The sequence below is a fragment of the Pelmatolapia mariae genome, linkage group LG20 (genome assembly GCF_036321145.2).
Source record: "Pelmatolapia mariae isolate MD_Pm_ZW linkage group LG20, Pm_UMD_F_2, whole genome shotgun sequence".
Taxonomy (NCBI): domain Eukaryota; kingdom Metazoa; phylum Chordata; class Actinopteri; order Cichliformes; family Cichlidae; genus Pelmatolapia; species Pelmatolapia mariae.
This window is the reverse complement of record NC_086244.1, coordinates 13,184,240-13,201,537: the sequence shown is the minus strand read 5'-3', so window position 1 is coordinate 13,201,537 and position 17,298 is coordinate 13,184,240. Positions and strand designations below refer to the sequence as shown.

Below are 17,298 nucleotides of genomic sequence, written 5' to 3'. Positions count from 1 at the left end.
ATTAGAAAAACAAGCAATGGCTGAAGTTCGATCATTTTGGTCAACATTGCTGTGAAAACTACTGAGGTGCTTCCTAAAGCCTGCATAAATTTGGAACTGAAGCCTGCAGCCTGGCTGCCAACAAAATAACTTAAACTTAGGTCCAGGATAATAACCATGTTCACCTTTTAAATGTGAAATCAGCTGCTGACTGCTGGGATAAGCTCTCTTACACAAAAAACATGTCAGCATTTTAATGATTTTTACTTAGGTTGTGAGAAGAATTTCCTGGTTAAGGATTTTGGCTCTCAGGTCACGAACTCTTGGGGACGCCTTCATTTTCCCCATATCAATATTGTATACTGTTGTCTGCAGAAATGTGTAGAAATTCACAAGTGCAGCATCATAAGACACATTGAACACAAAATGAGCTTTAAAAAGCTCATCAAATGCCCCAAGGGAGCGGCTGGCCTGGCAGGGGATGAGATGCTTGTCTATGGCAACATAGAAGCTGTCGACCTTCCTCTTCTGGCGCCCAACAGCCAGGAGGTATGGCTGCTGACTCTGCTGATTCTGGAGATGCTCTTCCAAACTGCAGCAAGACTGGAGTTGAGACAAAGATACTGAGCATTAGACACAGGAGCAAGTCAGAGATAATAGCATCACAGAAATGAGTATGTAAACCTCCTTTGTAAGCTCAACTGTAATTTGTTTCATTCACCTCTTAACCAGTGACATGACAACTTATGATAAAAACTATAAATATTAAATTACCTTATGAAAGACTACAAGTCTCTCAACAGCATCAGAGGCGCTGATTTTTTGATACTTTGGTCCTTCTGGAGGTGGCGGAAGGAGATGTAACAGTAACAACAGGGAGGCCATGTCTTGGTCAAAGGCTGTGGCCAAAGAGTCACAAGAATCAATTGACAGCAAATCTTTCATATGCAATTTTTAAGGAGAACTAGAAAAGCACTTCCTAAGAAAGTTGAAATGTGCTGTCATAAACATTAAACTAACAGCTAAAGAAAACTGATGAAGCAAAGCTAACAGGTGAATGAATTGGTATTTATTAATAGAATCCTGATGCTATTGAACTTTAACTGCTTATAGCAAATCATATTTAACAAACTCACTTGCTGCCTCATCAAGATCACTTCCTGGTGGACTCTCTGCTGACTGCACCAATTGACGCAACTCTACTGTTGAGGTGAGCTGCTTGGCCTCTTTGATGATTTGATACCTAAAGATTGGATCCCATTTCTGAAGCAGCCTGGTAGATATCTCATCATCAAACAGGAGAGTGAAGTCTTGATTCACCTTTAAGAAAGAAAATCTACTACTGCCACATTCATCTTGAAATTTAAAGTGATATTAAAAATTCCACTGAATATTCTCCCCAATAATTTTGTATCCAAGAATCTTGGGAAGATAGACAGGATATCAAGACTTTTGTCAGGATCATTGATGAGCTTCTGACGATGCTGAAAGGTCTCTCTCATCTTCTGGAAAATCAAGGAAGTGTCGGATGTATGGTTCAGCAAAGAGATGGCCTCCTGGCAAGCATCTCCATCAAGCTGCATGTCGACATTAATGGGCCTGTGGGAATTTGGGCCCCCTGAAGAAAAACACACAAACATAAAAGCATAGGTGCTGAGCAGATAGGTAAATGAAAACAAAATAGTATATAATGTAAATGAGAACATTATCTAGTTTGTGGACACTTAATTTCTTACCTCCTTCTTGAGCAAAGCCAGTGGAGCTACTTGGTGGTGCAGATCCTCTTCTAGTCTTTCTCTGTATCGTTTTCAAACGCCAAGAAATGTATCCAGTGCTGCTTGCAGCATCATAGAAGTGTTCCTAACATGTAAATGCATTCAAAAATAATGTGTTGTCAATCTGAAAATTTTCACAACTTAAATGTCAACGCACACAAATCCCAATAATGCACAGCATGAAAATTATGTAAACAAAGTGCAATAATAGTGACTATACATAGCCTTTCTTGGAGTATGGGTCTTTCAGGGATGGGAACAATGTCACTACCCCTAGCGCGTACTGTTCTCTAACAGCTTTGGTGGGGAGGTGCCTGAAAAACGATTTTAAATTAGCATGCTTAAGTAATGGCAAAATAGTAACTTGTATTTAAAAAAATAAAAAATAAAATGCACAAATAGAACACACATACCCATGGCAATCATGTGAGCCACTATTATATTGACCATTTTTCTTCTGGTAGCATCTGTTAGCGTTTGTGTTGTGTGATATTCCTGGAGAACTTCTTCACCACCTGAATTGGTTCCAAGTACACCTTCAATTAACTTGAGAAAAAAAAGATGCAAAAAGTGGGGAATAGCTTTTCTACATATTAAGAATAATGAAGTAGGGAAAAAAACTATGAGAACTGAGTTTTGTCACAACCTTTTTAGCAGATGCTGCATCAACAGTACCCTCAACTCTTGTTTTCTTCCTGGGACCCTCATCTAGAAGTATAGTTGATGTACTTGCATTTGAGCTGAAGCTTGAGTCAGAACAATCAGATGCAGAAGACAAGGAGCAATCAGAAAATTCTAAAAGGAAAAAACAACATTATTCTGTAAGGTGTAGAAAAAAAATCTGGCTGCAGATTTTTAACTAGCAAAGCAACATCACACTGCAGACCTGACTCATTTAAATTAACTGATCTCAATGTTCAAACAGCTGATTGGTCAAATTGTGTGCTCCTGATTATTTGGAACAACCAGCAGCCACACAGCCCTTCCCCATGTCTGGTGTTGAGCTTGCCCCTTTAAATTTCTCACCATCACTTGAGAAAACTGTTAGGACCACAGTGCCTTGGCTGATAAGGTCACTGAAAATCACTTCATCAACTTCTGTCCCTGTTGCATCTTTGTACACTACTTTTGCATCAGGTGGCAGGCAAAATTTCTCGATGACTGGAAAAGATAAGATATATCTGAGTGCACCTTTTAAGTAAACTGTTCTTGCCTCACATTCACTAAAGTGATACACCACTGTATGATTCAAGAGACTTGGCGAAACGCCCTACAAAAAATTCTGTCCCCCCAACTAAAAGTAGGTAAGATATAAACAAACCTTTTTCATGAAACTGCATAAACTCAAACCGCCCATCAACCTCTTCCAACTTCACATACTTCTGCTGTTGGCAGTATCGAACCTGGACCAGCATTTTACTGAGACAAAATAATAACAAAAATGGCATACTAGTAAGTATTTGACATTTAGAGCAATTCAAGCAAAAATGATTAAAACACTGACATATACCGTACATGGTGATTAGTACTGACCATGCGTTTGAATTTCACTGCAATAACATTTAATGTTATCAAATAAACCTGTGTCTGTCCATGCAGGAGTCCAATTGATACACAACACAATACAAAATACATGTTAATCTATGGTGTAGTTTACACCAGACACGGAGTGCTACGAAGCGATTGTTTCGGTGTCTGGTCTATTTTTTGCGTGGGCCACGCATGTTCCGCAGGAAGTTACACCAAGACACACAAGACAATCCAGGCAATTTTGAAGATAAAAGCTATTCTCCAAAATAAAATACTGCGATTGACAAATGTGATCAGATTCGTGTATGAAAAGAGACAATAGAGATGAAAATAAACACATCGCAAAGGAGGGGACAGCCTAACTGACTATGTTTGGGGCGGGTGTCTCAAAGGGAGAAGAGAGTGAGACAGAGAGAGAGACAGATTAGAGACAAGTCAACGATGAACAATGTCAAAGTAAAAGCAGGAGTGACTAAAACAAGCTCTCTTCAATTATTTTGGGACGTTATTTACTTATCAATTGTGAAAAAACTGCTCTGAATAAACAGAGGAGCAAAAACGCTCATGAACTGGCGTGGAGAAAGACGTGTCTGTGTGAACAGGGGAAAAGCTGAACGTGGCGCGGATCCTGATGTTGTAGGGTGAAATCGTAGCGAGCCAAGCAAATCAAATGTGTCCGGTCTTGTTTCCATGGTCATCTTTCTAATATCTCCCTCAGTGACTATAATCCTTGAGGTAAATTTCTGCTGCACAGCCATCTGGGGAAAATGGACAGGTATTTAGAAACTCTGGAAATGTGAATTGTAGCAGGTTACTGTGTTCTGATATCTTGCAGTTTAGGAAATTCAGTGTCTCTTCAGTATGCCCTGGTGCCACAACAAGCTCAACAATGTCTTTGAGAAGCATGAGAGTTCCCCAAGTGTTGTCACCTTCAGGGATATAGTGGCCAATAAGAAATGGAAGGAGCCTTATTAGACACCAATTCTCATGAACATTGCCACCAATAGTCCCTTTGGCTGAAAATCCCCTTACAATAATTTGAGATTTGTCTGTTTGTCAGCAAATGTGTAATTAAAGGACCTAAAGGCCTGGTTTAGCATGCCTAAAGTGAAAACTTCTTGCCAATCAGATCTGGTAGACAAAGGCATAACTCAGCTTGACAAAGGATGGTACCTGTCTCTGCAGCCTTATGACTTCACGGTCTAGTACAGGCTAGGGAAGTCACATGTGGTTGCTGACTGTTTATCTAGGATGACAGAGGACTGAAGCACTTTGTCCTTAAGAGAGGGGGGAAGAAATGTAAGGAAGAGGACTCCCTTACTACAATTATTTATATTATAATTTCTATAGCACTTTAGAAGCACACCTTTCACTTTATTAAAAGCACCTTATCTAGCAATTTCTTTAGCATCACACTTTAAGCATAGATTTGCACATGAAGAACATTTGCACACAGGAAGTTTAATTATTTATTGAATATTTATTGTGTGTTTTAAAATCAGTTTGGTGGCCTTTGTTCCAGGTCCTGCACAGCTGCTCCTCATCAAGAAATGTGGTGGTTGTCTGTGAGGAGAAAGGAAAGGTTATGATTGAGAGCAAATAAGGTTTACCAGTAAGCATGGTATTTTAAGTATTATGTGAGTTAGCTTTAAGCCCAAAATGTTTTGATTTATGACTGTGACTAAAAATTAGTAGAAATATTAAGCAATGAACACTGTTTTGGTTTTTCACCTCCAAACGTGTTGAGTGTCAGGCTTTTTCTCGCCGTGAACTGGTCGCAGGCAAATCACGTTCTTAGCACAGGAATGCTAATAGTAAAACATCGTGCTTACCACAAGCAGCCACTTGATAAAGAAATGGGATAAGAGGAAAAAAAACAAGAAAAATGCGGGTTAAAGACAGTCAGTTTTGATTTCTCTCAAACTCCCTGCCTCCATTGCAACTATGGTGGCCTAGCTAACAGATGTCTAGCAGATGAAAATTCAAGCTAATTATTTCCACTGCTATTAAACCGTCCGTCAGTTATCAACCACTGAACTGGGTCCCGTAAGGGGGTAGCAGCCTTATCAGGCTCAAACCGCCCTTTTTACTTGTTTTAACAAATCAGCCTTAAATTGTCTTCAGACTCTGCAGAATGCTGCAGCACATCTCTTAACAGGCACCAAGAGAAGATCTCATATTACTCCAGTTTTAGCCTCCCTTCAATGGTTGCCTGTAAGTTTTAGGTTTCATTTTAAAATTTTAGTTCTAACCTTTAGGGCCCTACATGGTCAAGCTCCCCAATATTTATCTGACCTGCTGACACGGCATTCATCTTCTCGAGCTTTAAGGTAATTACATCAGAGACTGCTGGTCTCGTTTGAAAACACGTGGTGATCGGGCCTTTCAGGCAGTGGCACCACAGTTGTGGAATTCTCTTCCACTGTCTCTACGCTGTACGGACTCCATTGATTCTTTTAAAAAAACAGCTGAAGACATTTTTATTTAGAAAAGCATTTGATTAATTTCTTATGTTGTTTTTATTGTTTTACATTACGGTTTTATTTACTGTTACATTTTATATTTCCATTTCTTGTGTTGTAAAGCACTTTGTGATTTGTATCTGTGAAAAGTGCTATATAAATAAATTTTACTTGCTTACTTACTTACACCAGCAATCTCAGCCAGCTCCTCCAGTGGAGCTTTTAATGTTGAGAAACATTAACTTACAGCCGCTCGAACTTACAAACTATTCATGCCATGATAAATACCTCTGTGCTGCTTGACTCATTAATGGAGCAGTAAAACATTAAAAGCTGACAAAGATAGTCTGCTTCAAATGCAAAAGAATGACTCTGTCCATGCGGTTCTTCACGTTTACCTTAACAACATGTTGCAGTAATGCATGACAAAATATGAAGACTTAAAGAGGATAATTTTATTTAATTGAGGCCTCTTTTCCATTTTGTATTTGCATTTGGCTTCTTTATACGTGTTTATGGGCAAATAAAACACGTGAATGAAAATGGAGATAATACTTACTGTTCCCACAAATGGTCCAGCATCTGATGTGAGATTGAAGGTCCAAAGGAAAAAGGCATCCTTCACAGCTAAATGGACAAACTGTCATGGGCCTGGGTCTGTGACCCAGGGATCATGTGTTATTTTTGGGTTTGATGAATATTTATTAGTTTAATTTGTCTTCTGGAATGCTTATGGTTGTTTGTTGGTGTGATCTGCTCCGGGTCCCTCGCTTCCCTGTGTACGAGTTGGAGTGAGTGTGTGTTTGTGTGTGTCGCGGTACGTTGGTTTTGCTGCCACACCAGGCCTGGAGACTCTCCCGCCTTTGAGCCAGCCACACCTGGGATTAATCACTCACCTGTTGCCGATCTGCCTAATCAAGGAGCCCTACTTAAGAGAGCAGTGGAGCAGCAGGTAGCGTGGGATTGTTACACTAGGAACACAGTTAGTTTGTCAGCCCTGTGATTTCGGTTTCTTGTTATCTCCTGTGTAATGGTTTAAGTGTTTTTGTCGGACGGTGGATAGGACTGTACTAAGTGTGGCATTTCTTGTTTCCAGGTCAAATGTGGAAACATGTGGAGGGACCAGCACACTGTGTACATAGGCACCAAAGAGGACACAACTTCACCATATATCAAGGAGAGGAATCCCGGCCTGGGAATTGGGAACACATTGTGGATTGTTAGCACTGTTTCATAGCTTTATATAAATAAACACACTTTTCCATTCAGAGCATTCCGCATTTGGGTCCTCCTTCAACCAACCCTGACACGAACACAGGCACTGCCCATGACCAAAACTTTGTAGTTTTAGGTCATTTAACTGTGCTTGTGGACTTTTGAGACAAATTAGTGGAATTTACTTAGGATTTTATAGTAATGACGTTAAACTTAAATAATTTGATTATACTTTAATAAAAAGGTTCAAGTCAATACAAAATCTGGGCAAACAGTGAAGCCATCACCTGTGAGGCTGAAAAAATGAGACAAAAAGTGTCATGGTCCCAAGTCTGTGACTCCCTGTTTATGTTTTAAGTTTATTAATATTCGGTGGTTTTGTTTATTTGGGGTTGTTTGTAATTATTCCCAGTGTTTAGTGTTCTCTGCGCTCTCCTGTCCCACGTTTCAGGTTCCTATGTTCTGTCTTCCAAGTATGCGTTTAGTTTACGTGTTTGGTGTGTTTCCTGTTTTACTTTGAAGGTCCGTGTCTCTTATCAGTGTTTCTAGTTTTGCTTCCCTTGTCTTGCCCTGCCTACCCCAGCTGTCTCCCTCATGTTTCTCATTCCCTGATTGTTCCTGTGTGTATATAAGCCCTGTGTTTTCTCCTGCTTGTTGCTGGTTTGTCTGTGTGGTCTCCCTGTGTCTCTGTTTAAAGGTTTCAGGTCTGCTTTTGTTAGTTTTTCCAGTACAGGTTCTTAGTTTCTGCACACGTCATCTCAACTGCTGTTTGTACCTTCACTGTTTCAATGAAGCTCACTCACTTCACAGCAGTGTCCGCATCTTGATCCTTTATTAAATTCAACACAGCTTGCCCCACTAGCCGTGACAAAAAGTGAATCACTTCCCTTTGACTTCCATGTTAAAATTTCCAACTGGAGCTGTAATAGCTCATGTGGCTAAGCAAAAAAATCCATATACTGTAGCTCATAATTTGGGCACACACTGCAGGGGTCAGTGTTTGAGTCTGCCCAGACCATTTCCCGTGTTTCTCCTAACCACACAGTTCCGTTACTGTCTATGCTCTTCTATAAAAGAAGGATGAAAATTAAGCGAACATTAAACAAACACAAGAATGAAATTGTGATGATAAAGTTTTCCATCTTTATCATTATCATTAAAGTTGTCCATCTGAATACAGGGGCATGGCACCTTTGATTCACACCAGCAAAAGGAGCTGCTCAGCCTCACCTAATTAAAAACACTGATCTGTTTGTCTCCACAGAGTTTGGTTTTGGAACATTTAGGAGGATTTGTCATGAATATACATGTCAAACATGGCTGTGGTTCAGGCACACTGTAAAACCTAATAAGTTCACAGAACTCAAAAATTGTTGTGTAACAGATTACACAATTTTTTTAGTGATGTTTTTAAAAGTTTTAAGTTTAACTAAAATAAAAATTGCAGTTGCCTTAAATTACCTCAATGTTAACTTATAAATGTTGATATTCCTCAACTTATAATTAGGGAGTAATAAACTCAAAATGTTCAATGTTTTTCAACTTAATTAAGGTGGGAAATACACTCAAAATTTTACATATTGCAACTCATACGCTGTGGGAAATAAACTCAAACTTTTTGATATTTTCTAACTTATAATGTGGGAAATAACACTTAAAATCTTCAATATTTTTAAAATACTGTGGGAAATAAACTTACAAATAATTCTAAACTGTTTGCCCAGTAAATTATAATCAGCTAAAAGTGTTAGAAAACATGAAAGTAACAACACTAACAATTTTAACAACTTTTTTTATTAAACACAATGTGCTTTTAAAAAGGCACAAATAACGGAGCTCACTCATAAGTGCACAAAAAGTGCTTCATAAATAAAACAAAAGAAAAAGACTTCAAGGGTCTCCATCTGAATTCTAAAATTCAATAACATTTTCAGTGTTAACAGCAATTGCAGCTATTAGAACATTGAGGCATTTAACATTTACTGTACCTTGACAGCTGCAGCTCACTTTCTTTTTTAAAAATACATAAAAAAAACAGTACTGGTTTCCACTGCTGTACTTCATAGGGAACAAACATCAAGGCAGTGCATTAAGGTATTAGGCAACAGAACATTAAACATGAATAGTGCATGAACTGAACAGTCATTCATCTTAAATGTGAGGTAGAAGAGGCAAATGGTAAAAAATGGTATAAACAAAACAAAACAAAAGAAAAACCTTCAATACTCAGCTTAACGAGTTGCCTATTCCGAGTGATTCACTTGAACAAATTCTTCTGCATCAGTAAGCGACCTAACAGTGCTTTGTTGTATTTAAGGCACATCACAACCTTCTGGACACATGTGAATAAAAGCTCGAGAGTCTGCGTATTGTAGGTCTACTGCACAGAACTACCCAAAAAGCAGGAGAAATGAGGCATCCAGATTTGTACTGGTTTATACAACTGTACATAACTGGGAACAAACATCAGGTAGTGCATTAAGGTATTAGGCAACAGAACGTTAAACATGAATAGTCCACGAAATGAGCAGTCATTCAGTTTAAATTTGAAGTAGAAGAGCCAAATGATTAGGAAAAAACAAACAAAAAAAGCTTCCTCAATACTCAGCTCAACAAGTAGTCCATTCTGAGTGATTCACTCATTGAACAAATCATTCTTCAGCGTCAGTAGACACCCTTTCAGTGATTTGTTGTCCTCAAGGCACATCACAACCTTCTGGATAAATGTGAATGTAAGCTCAAGTTTCTTTGGGTATTGTAGGTCTAGTGCATAGATGTACCCAAAGAGCAGGAGAAATGAGTCAGCCAGATTTGTGGGACCATTCACAAGTATTTCATCCTCAACGACAATGCAGATGCTTTCGGGACTGAAAAGGGCCGAATCAGTAGTGTCATCCGTGACAACTGTCAGCAGAGCCACAGGAGTGTCAGTGAGGTCTGGACCATCTGCTGACTGCAAAACACAAATAATACAAGAATAAATTCAGCCCCTCAAGGACACAAATCATGCTATTGATTAGAGGTGTGAATCTTCATAAGTCGCACGTTTCTTTTAGGATTATAATGTCAACGATTTAATTTGATATTGCGATACATCATGATGCATTACAATAATCTTAATTTGGGTTTGGTTTTAAAACATATGTTTAAATAAATGTTTTCAATAATAAGTATATGTCAAGATATTTGTTTTTGTTATTTACCAAACATTTCTCTGACCACAACATGGCACCTCCAAAAAAATAGAACACTTGAATTTTAAAATGGAGAGAGTTTTTTATTTGCGGATTTGTTTTTGTATAATAATCTTTCAACTATTTTCATGTTTTCTGGTTTATGCGTAACAATCTTCTTGCAATCTTATTCAACAATAGTTGATAGATGGGAGAAAACAAGTCAGATGAGGACTGTGTTGAACCTCCTTCCTGATATACACCCTGGTTCTCCTTGAGTTCTGAGTGATGTTATGTTCGACTGAACAGCTAGGCAAAGGGGTTGATGCTGAGGCCAGTACACTTACATCACAAGTCCTGAATAACGTGGAGGCATCTTCACGCAGGTACACAGGAAGTGCACGAAGGATGAGGGCCCGTCTTGTATTTACATCACGCTGTTCCTAGATGAAAATACAATATCTATCAGAATAGTATTTACACAAATGCAGAGTAAAAACAAAGTGTTGGATAGCCATGTTCTGATTGTCATTGTTATAGATCAGGGGTGTCCAAACTTTTTGTGTAACGGGCTAAACTTGTCAATCTAGAAGGGTAACCCTACCCTACCCTAGCCATAGATGGTAAATTCAGTATTTTGGATAACCGTATTTTTAGTAATACACATTTTAAATTAATAAGTTTCCATTGTAAATACATCAACAACTGACAAAGGAAAAACTTCCAAATGTAAACCAATTTTTACAAAAACAGTACTTGTTTGGACTTCTTTAAATTGAAGCTGATAAATCTTTTTAACACAACACTTTTTGATAGGATACATTTTGTCAAGATGTCCTTCTCCTAAAATGACAACCTTGTATCCATGGCATAATCACTTAATCTCGGGGCACAGTTGAAGCAATTGACACTATGGCTTCTTAGAGCTGTGTACAAACCATCTGTTAATGTAATTCTGAATCATGTGAAATGAAAAAATTAACCTGAATGTCATAAATTCTCATGAGCTTTGCTAGCTCCTCTGCAATCTTGCCAGTCTTGATGGCCTTGTCTCGGAACAAAGTGATGAGTCTAGGCGTGTGTCTGTCCAGCTCCTTGTAGAATTGAGTGCTCAGGTTAACATTGTTGATTCGGTGGAACTCTGCAACCACCTGTACATGAACAGAAATACACAGAAATGAACAAAGATGAATAAGGAACAGAATTGTGAATGTATTTTAAAAAGTTCTCAGGTTAGCAAAACCAGAGCAATTCTAGTCAGAACCAAGGCCAAAATAGAAAGTTATTCGTCATTCTTTGTAATGTTATCTAAAGGAAATTTAAATAAATAAACTTCTAGAGACTTTGTTTACTGTGAATGGGGGAAAAAAAATATGTCACAGAGTGATGTGTTGTCATTTTACATCTGCCATTTGCTTTTTGGTAAATTGTTTGAAAATCTAGACTTTTAAAAACTGGGAGAACAGTAAAGAGACAGACAGACATATATACACAAACACGTTTTTCCAGCCACGTGGGGACTTCCATCTAGGAGGTTATGCGTGGGGACACAACATTTCTAAATGTAATAGAGGTATTATTAAGGCATAATTTGAACTCTTAATTTTTTTTAGGGCCCAAACATCTATTTTGGTACCACAATTTGTTAAATTTACAAAATCCAATTTTTGTCAGGTTTTTCTACCTGGTGGGGACACAGCTTTTGTCTTTTCACAAACCACCACCAGGTGACACTGTTGCACGTTTACAGTTAGAGGGTCTATTTATAGGAATTTACAACCCAGAGTAATCAAAGCTGGTATAATGAAAAAGCTTTCAAGTGCTGGTTGGATTTCAGAGAATGGTGTCTGCTACATATTTTCATTTATTGATTTTTATATTGTTTTTGTTATTTTGTCATTACCCCTTGTATTTGTTCACTGGAAAATTTGTGCACTGGCCTCTGCTTTCAATAAAAAAAATGTTTCAACTAAAGAGCTTAGCTTCCCAACTTATCTTTTAGATATACAGTATAAAAAGAAATACTGAAATATCAAAATACCACAAGGGGATACCAAATACTGAAGATTTAATATGTATAATGTGCTCATACATTTAACATTCTGCTTCATGTGGTCTACCCATTTAAAAAACAGTGAATGTGAGAAGACATTAAGCCAGTTTTAATCACTTTTGTATTTTAGACCCCAGCCTAATCAAGACTATTTCAGTACAACAATTCTGCCTTAATTGTATGATTAATGTGGCCAATATTATCTAATCTTATCCAAATATAATTTATCAATATTGTTTTATATTTATTTTAGATTTTGCAGATCCCTACTAATCATTATAGCCTTCCAAATTCAATAATTTAAAAAGACACCACCAATCAAAAACAAATTCTCCATCTCATGCTTGCATAAACTCAAAGTATTAATACACTAAACCTAAAGGCACACATGGACTGAAAAGAAAACTTAGTATAAACAAGTATGGTCACATGTTATACTCGCATGGTTTTAGAAAGGGTTCACAGACCCTTTAATTCAGTCCACAGCAAATTATATAGTTGCAGTTAAATGTGAGAGAAAACTCCCTGCTCAAACTTAACCTGAACAGCAAAGAAAACAATCTTTTCAATACTAATGTACCATTGCTGTCATGGCTGTGTGTAGACGGGCAGGAAATGGTGGACCCCAAATGCAGACTCACGGAGACGAAAGTGAACCGAAAAAGCAGCTTTATTGCTGAACACTAACTTAAACTGAGAATACAAACTGAGGAAATAGCAGGCAGGATACACGGTCGGAAACCTCGCATCGTACCCTCACCCTGCTGTGGTGAGGGTACGATGCGACACGGAACTGAGGGAGACGCCGACATAAATACACAGGGGAATAACAAGGAGCGTCAGAACACACGAGGAACACAGCTGATACAAATCACAAAGACGAGGGCAAAGCAAGACACATCCACATGAGGCACAGAACTTCAAAGTAAAACAGAAAACATACATGCGAAGACACAGACTGAGAGACATGGGCTTAACACAGGGACCTGACTAAACTGGAACAGAGGGAGCCCACAGGCAGGGATGACAGGACACAGAACAGAGGGGTCACAGCATAACACAAGGGGCAAAAGGACCAAAACATGAGCCCGCAATAATAACAAAGATAGAACACTGGGTCCCCGACCCAGCACCGTGACAATTGCCTGGTTGAAATGAACAATCCTTTTTTTTTTTTCTAAACAGGAGAAAATTTTAACTGTAACTGAAGCTGTTTATGTTCCATTTGTTTGACATTAGCTTCTTACCTTCTTTTCATAGACTCTCGCTTTAAAGCATCAATTCGGTTTTTCACATAAAACTTAACTCCCTCCCAACGTCTCTCTTTCAATGCTAATGGTGAAGTCTCAATACATTTGAGACACTCTGCCTTCCCAGGAACCTTTCCAGAGCTGATGTACTCCATTAGAGTCTTCTCCACAGCCTTTAATTCTGCTTCAGTCCACTTCCTTCTTGTGGTTTGTGATGCCCCTGAATAAAGTAGACAGTAACCGTGTTATTCAAAAAGAAGAGCATCAAGTTGGTGTGTAATCACATGACTCCCCTTATGACCAGATCTGAAACTTGGAGTATGTCGACAAGTATAACAAAAGCTATAGGTACATTTGGACTATACTTTGTACTTGTTGGTATTCCTCAAGTATAAGTACAAGAAATGCCCATAATGCATTGCAGCGATTTAACTGTAAACAAACTATGAAAGAATTAATTGATGTTTAAATGAATAATTTGTCAAACATTGTTGTAACATGTTTTACCTTTTGAACAGAGTGTGGGAAATTTAAAAAAATAAAACTATCAGTGAGAAGAGACAGTCAATAGAACTTCCCTCTCAATTACTTACTAGTTTACTTAAAGAACACGACTGGCAGATTAACTATGAACATAGTTGCTGTAAATGAAGCAATCTGGGTGTTGTGACTGTCACACAACTGGTGATTTAAGTTTTAATTTGATACATGTGAAATGAATACGCATTTAACTATACTTTTTTTGTAAGGGTCACAGTGAGGGTATAATGATAATGGTTCACAGCAATAGCAGCACACACAATACAGTAACTATTAACTGAAGAACCTGCAGCACTACCAGACATATCTGGAGCAAAAATGTCCATTATACCAGATACCGTTACATTTACTTGTGTAATATTTTGAAAAAAAATTACTTCTAAGAGTAGTTTTACTGCACAATACTTTTTACTTGAGTAGATTTGTGATTTGTGTTACCATTTCTTCTACAAGAGAGATGTCATCTAGTTGTGGCAAGAAATTAAATTTGTGTTTGTGCTTTAATTTGTTATTTTGTAAAGATGTTACTTATTTCTACTCTTTAATTTATTATTTGAAATTTAGAATTTGCACATTTTTAATATATTTTTTCTGTCTAATTACATAATTTTTCAAAAATATATCATACATTACAATCAAACAGTTACTACTTTAGTAGTCATTTCACCAAGTACTTTCTTACTCGAGTCATTTTTTTGGATTAGTTTTTACTTCTACTTGAGTAATATTATTTTGAAGTAACACTAATCTTGAGTACAGATTTTGGCTACTCTACCCACCTCTGCAAATAAGATAATCACAGCTTACCTGTTATTTTGTGCGACTCAACACAGACCTCAATGTTCGGTGGCATCTCTTCATCTGACATTCCTGTCAAAGTAAGAACAAAACTGAGAAGGACTTTCAATAAATGCAAAGAGTATTGACAAAATAAACTTCCCTTTGCTATTTCCTAATACACTATGTTAAATTAATGTACTAAATAAAAATGACAGAAAAAGTAAAAGACATCACAGTAATAAAAGCTAGCAATCACACTGGACAGCGTGCCCTCTATACAAGTAATGTCTTTCAAAAGAAAATCCACAATCATCTGTCTTACAATTACTAGAAATATTACCTTTGTCTGACTGTGGATATTTGTTTTGTCCAACTTCAGTAGTAGAATTCTTTTTCATCCCTGATTTGTCTGTGGAAAAAAAAAAGTTATTTTAGTAAATAAATATTCAACACAGTGAAAGCAATCTTGTCATCAGCAAAGACTACACTTAAAAAATGTTCTTCAAAGCTTTTAGTGCACTTGCTAAAGATAAAACACAACATCTTCTATTACTAATGGGACAAGGGCTGCTCATCCAGTTCTACACTGCAATAATGTGTTCTCTGTTCCGACATCACCGGTGTGAATCAGCCACAAAAGTGAACTAAACAAGATTACAAAGAACAGTCAGGACTGCAGAGAGAATCACAGGACCTATATCTTCAGAGTTCGGAAATAGCACTACAGACCCATCACAATGTGGACACAATCTGTTGCAACTTCTACCTTCTTTTAGATGTTACAGGAGACTATATACCAAAACATTGAGATAAGTGTCATTATTTTGATGAAAACCAACTTAAATCAGTTACAGTGTCAGTAACACCAAAACATCCACTTAGTACATTTCAAATTGTAGGTAAATCTCTGTTTTTAACATCTCCTGCGTGTTTATCTAATTAATATTTTCTTAGTATTTATGTATGTATTATTACCATTATGTATTTATTTATGTATACATGTCTTTTGTCAATTAAAAGTACTGACTGTTGGTTGAGGTGTATATTTTAATCTATAATGCATTCAACAGAAAGAGTACTCTGTGTGGGGGAGCTGAGCTCTGCCTTTAGCCAAAAAGAACACAAGAGAGGCTGCTGCACAAACACCACAACTGTATTTTCAGATACACTGATCTCGCTCACTACTCTTTTGAAGTGCTAATAAAGTTCATTACAAATTAAGTTGTAATAAACTATGGCCTTAAACTTTCCAGGCTACACAGGACTCACAGTTTGTGTGGCAGACAATCTCAGTGTTATAGGTCTGGTTACTCTTGCAGTCTTACTATACTTTGAAGATTTCCCTGACAGGACATGTTAGCTAAGCTAATAGACTCCAGCAGTGCACTACCAATAAACCTAGCAGGCTCTCTAATCACCTGTGACCTGCCGAATGCTAATTGCCTAATGTCAAACCTGCTTTAAGCCGCTGTCTATGTTAATGGATAAAATAGCGGCAGCATTTCCAGTAGGATGCAGACCGTCCGCTTTCAGCAGGTCAGGGCGGCCCCAGAAAAAAGCCCAGTTATCCACAAACTGAAATCCCAGCTTCCTTCAATTCCTGGCCAGCAAGCGGTTCAGTGACATAATTCTGCTATACATCTCATTACCTACATAAGGGACCAGAGATATTAAATATACATCAAATAAGTTCTTTGGATATCTAAAGTAAACTCACATTTTTTTAACTACTTACATTTTTTAAAGGGGGTGATAAAAGCTTCACTTCTGACATTACCTCCAAAGCTGCATTTGTGACAGAGACTGACAAGTTATAGCGTGAATCCATGATATGACTACAACCTACATCTGGTATCTTTTTCTTGTTCTTAACCTGCAATAGCCCTTATGTTAATGGTAATACTTTAGCAACAGCAGAGTAATCCACAAGTAAGCAACATACCTGAAGATTTTGTCGATAAGAGTGAAGCAGATAACGCAGCAGATGACGCAGCATCTGTCACTGTCAACAGCTACGTTCTCTGGGAAACACAGCAACCATTTGGAAAAAAAACATTAAGACTGCTCCTAAGCAATGTTAAGAAGTATCACACAATAGGGTATAGGGAGAGGAGGATAGCTGTAATTAAAGCTCTGTATACATGTATACGTATTTGTCTGAAGGTTGTCAGTCATCCAGATAAAGTTTTCTAGAAACTGCATCAATTGGACTTCTTGTTAGGTTAAAGTGTTTTATTACTCTGCCAGAGAGTTTCTTCAGTCTGCAGAAATTTGGTAGAACACATATGTATCCACCAGGTTGGTTTCATTTCACACATGACCTGAAAAGGCTTATTACAAATGAGCCCTTTTCAGTCTCCTATTTGAGGCCTCCTACCAATTTTCCTCATTTGTAGACAGTGTAGAAGAACAGAACTTATCATCCACCGTGCTTACGGACGCACAGTCTTAGCTACTCTACACCAATGGGAGCTCTCATCCCTCATGGGCCATCTGCATAATACTGCATGATTTTTGAAATACTTCGATTTTAAATACACA

General features: G+C 37.7%; 1 protein-coding gene and 1 long non-coding RNA gene across 2 annotated transcripts; both read right to left on the bottom strand.

Annotated features, from left to right (window-relative positions):
• Nucleotides 1-246: 246 nt before the first annotated feature.
• LOC134619186 (uncharacterized) lies at nt 247-12,779 on the bottom strand. Its single transcript, XM_063464957.1, has 7 exons — nt 12,768-12,779; nt 11,118-11,285; nt 2,164-2,300; nt 1,975-2,068; nt 1,137-1,299; nt 754-818; nt 247-582 (listed from the first exon to the last, which is right to left on the bottom strand). The coding sequence occupies exons 1-7, from the start codon at nt 12,777-12,779 to the stop codon at nt 247-249; spliced, it is 975 nt and encodes a 324-aa protein (XP_063321027.1).
• A 632-nt stretch (nt 12,780-13,411) lies between these two features.
• LOC135932282 (uncharacterized) lies at nt 13,412-16,760 on the bottom strand. The gene is made up of 4 exons (XR_010573396.1): nt 16,700-16,760; nt 15,098-15,166; nt 14,785-14,847; nt 13,412-13,657 (listed from the first exon to the last, which is right to left on the bottom strand). It is a non-coding gene; the product is annotated as an uncharacterized LOC135932282 (long non-coding RNA).
• Between the last annotated feature and the right edge of the window lie 538 nt (nt 16,761-17,298).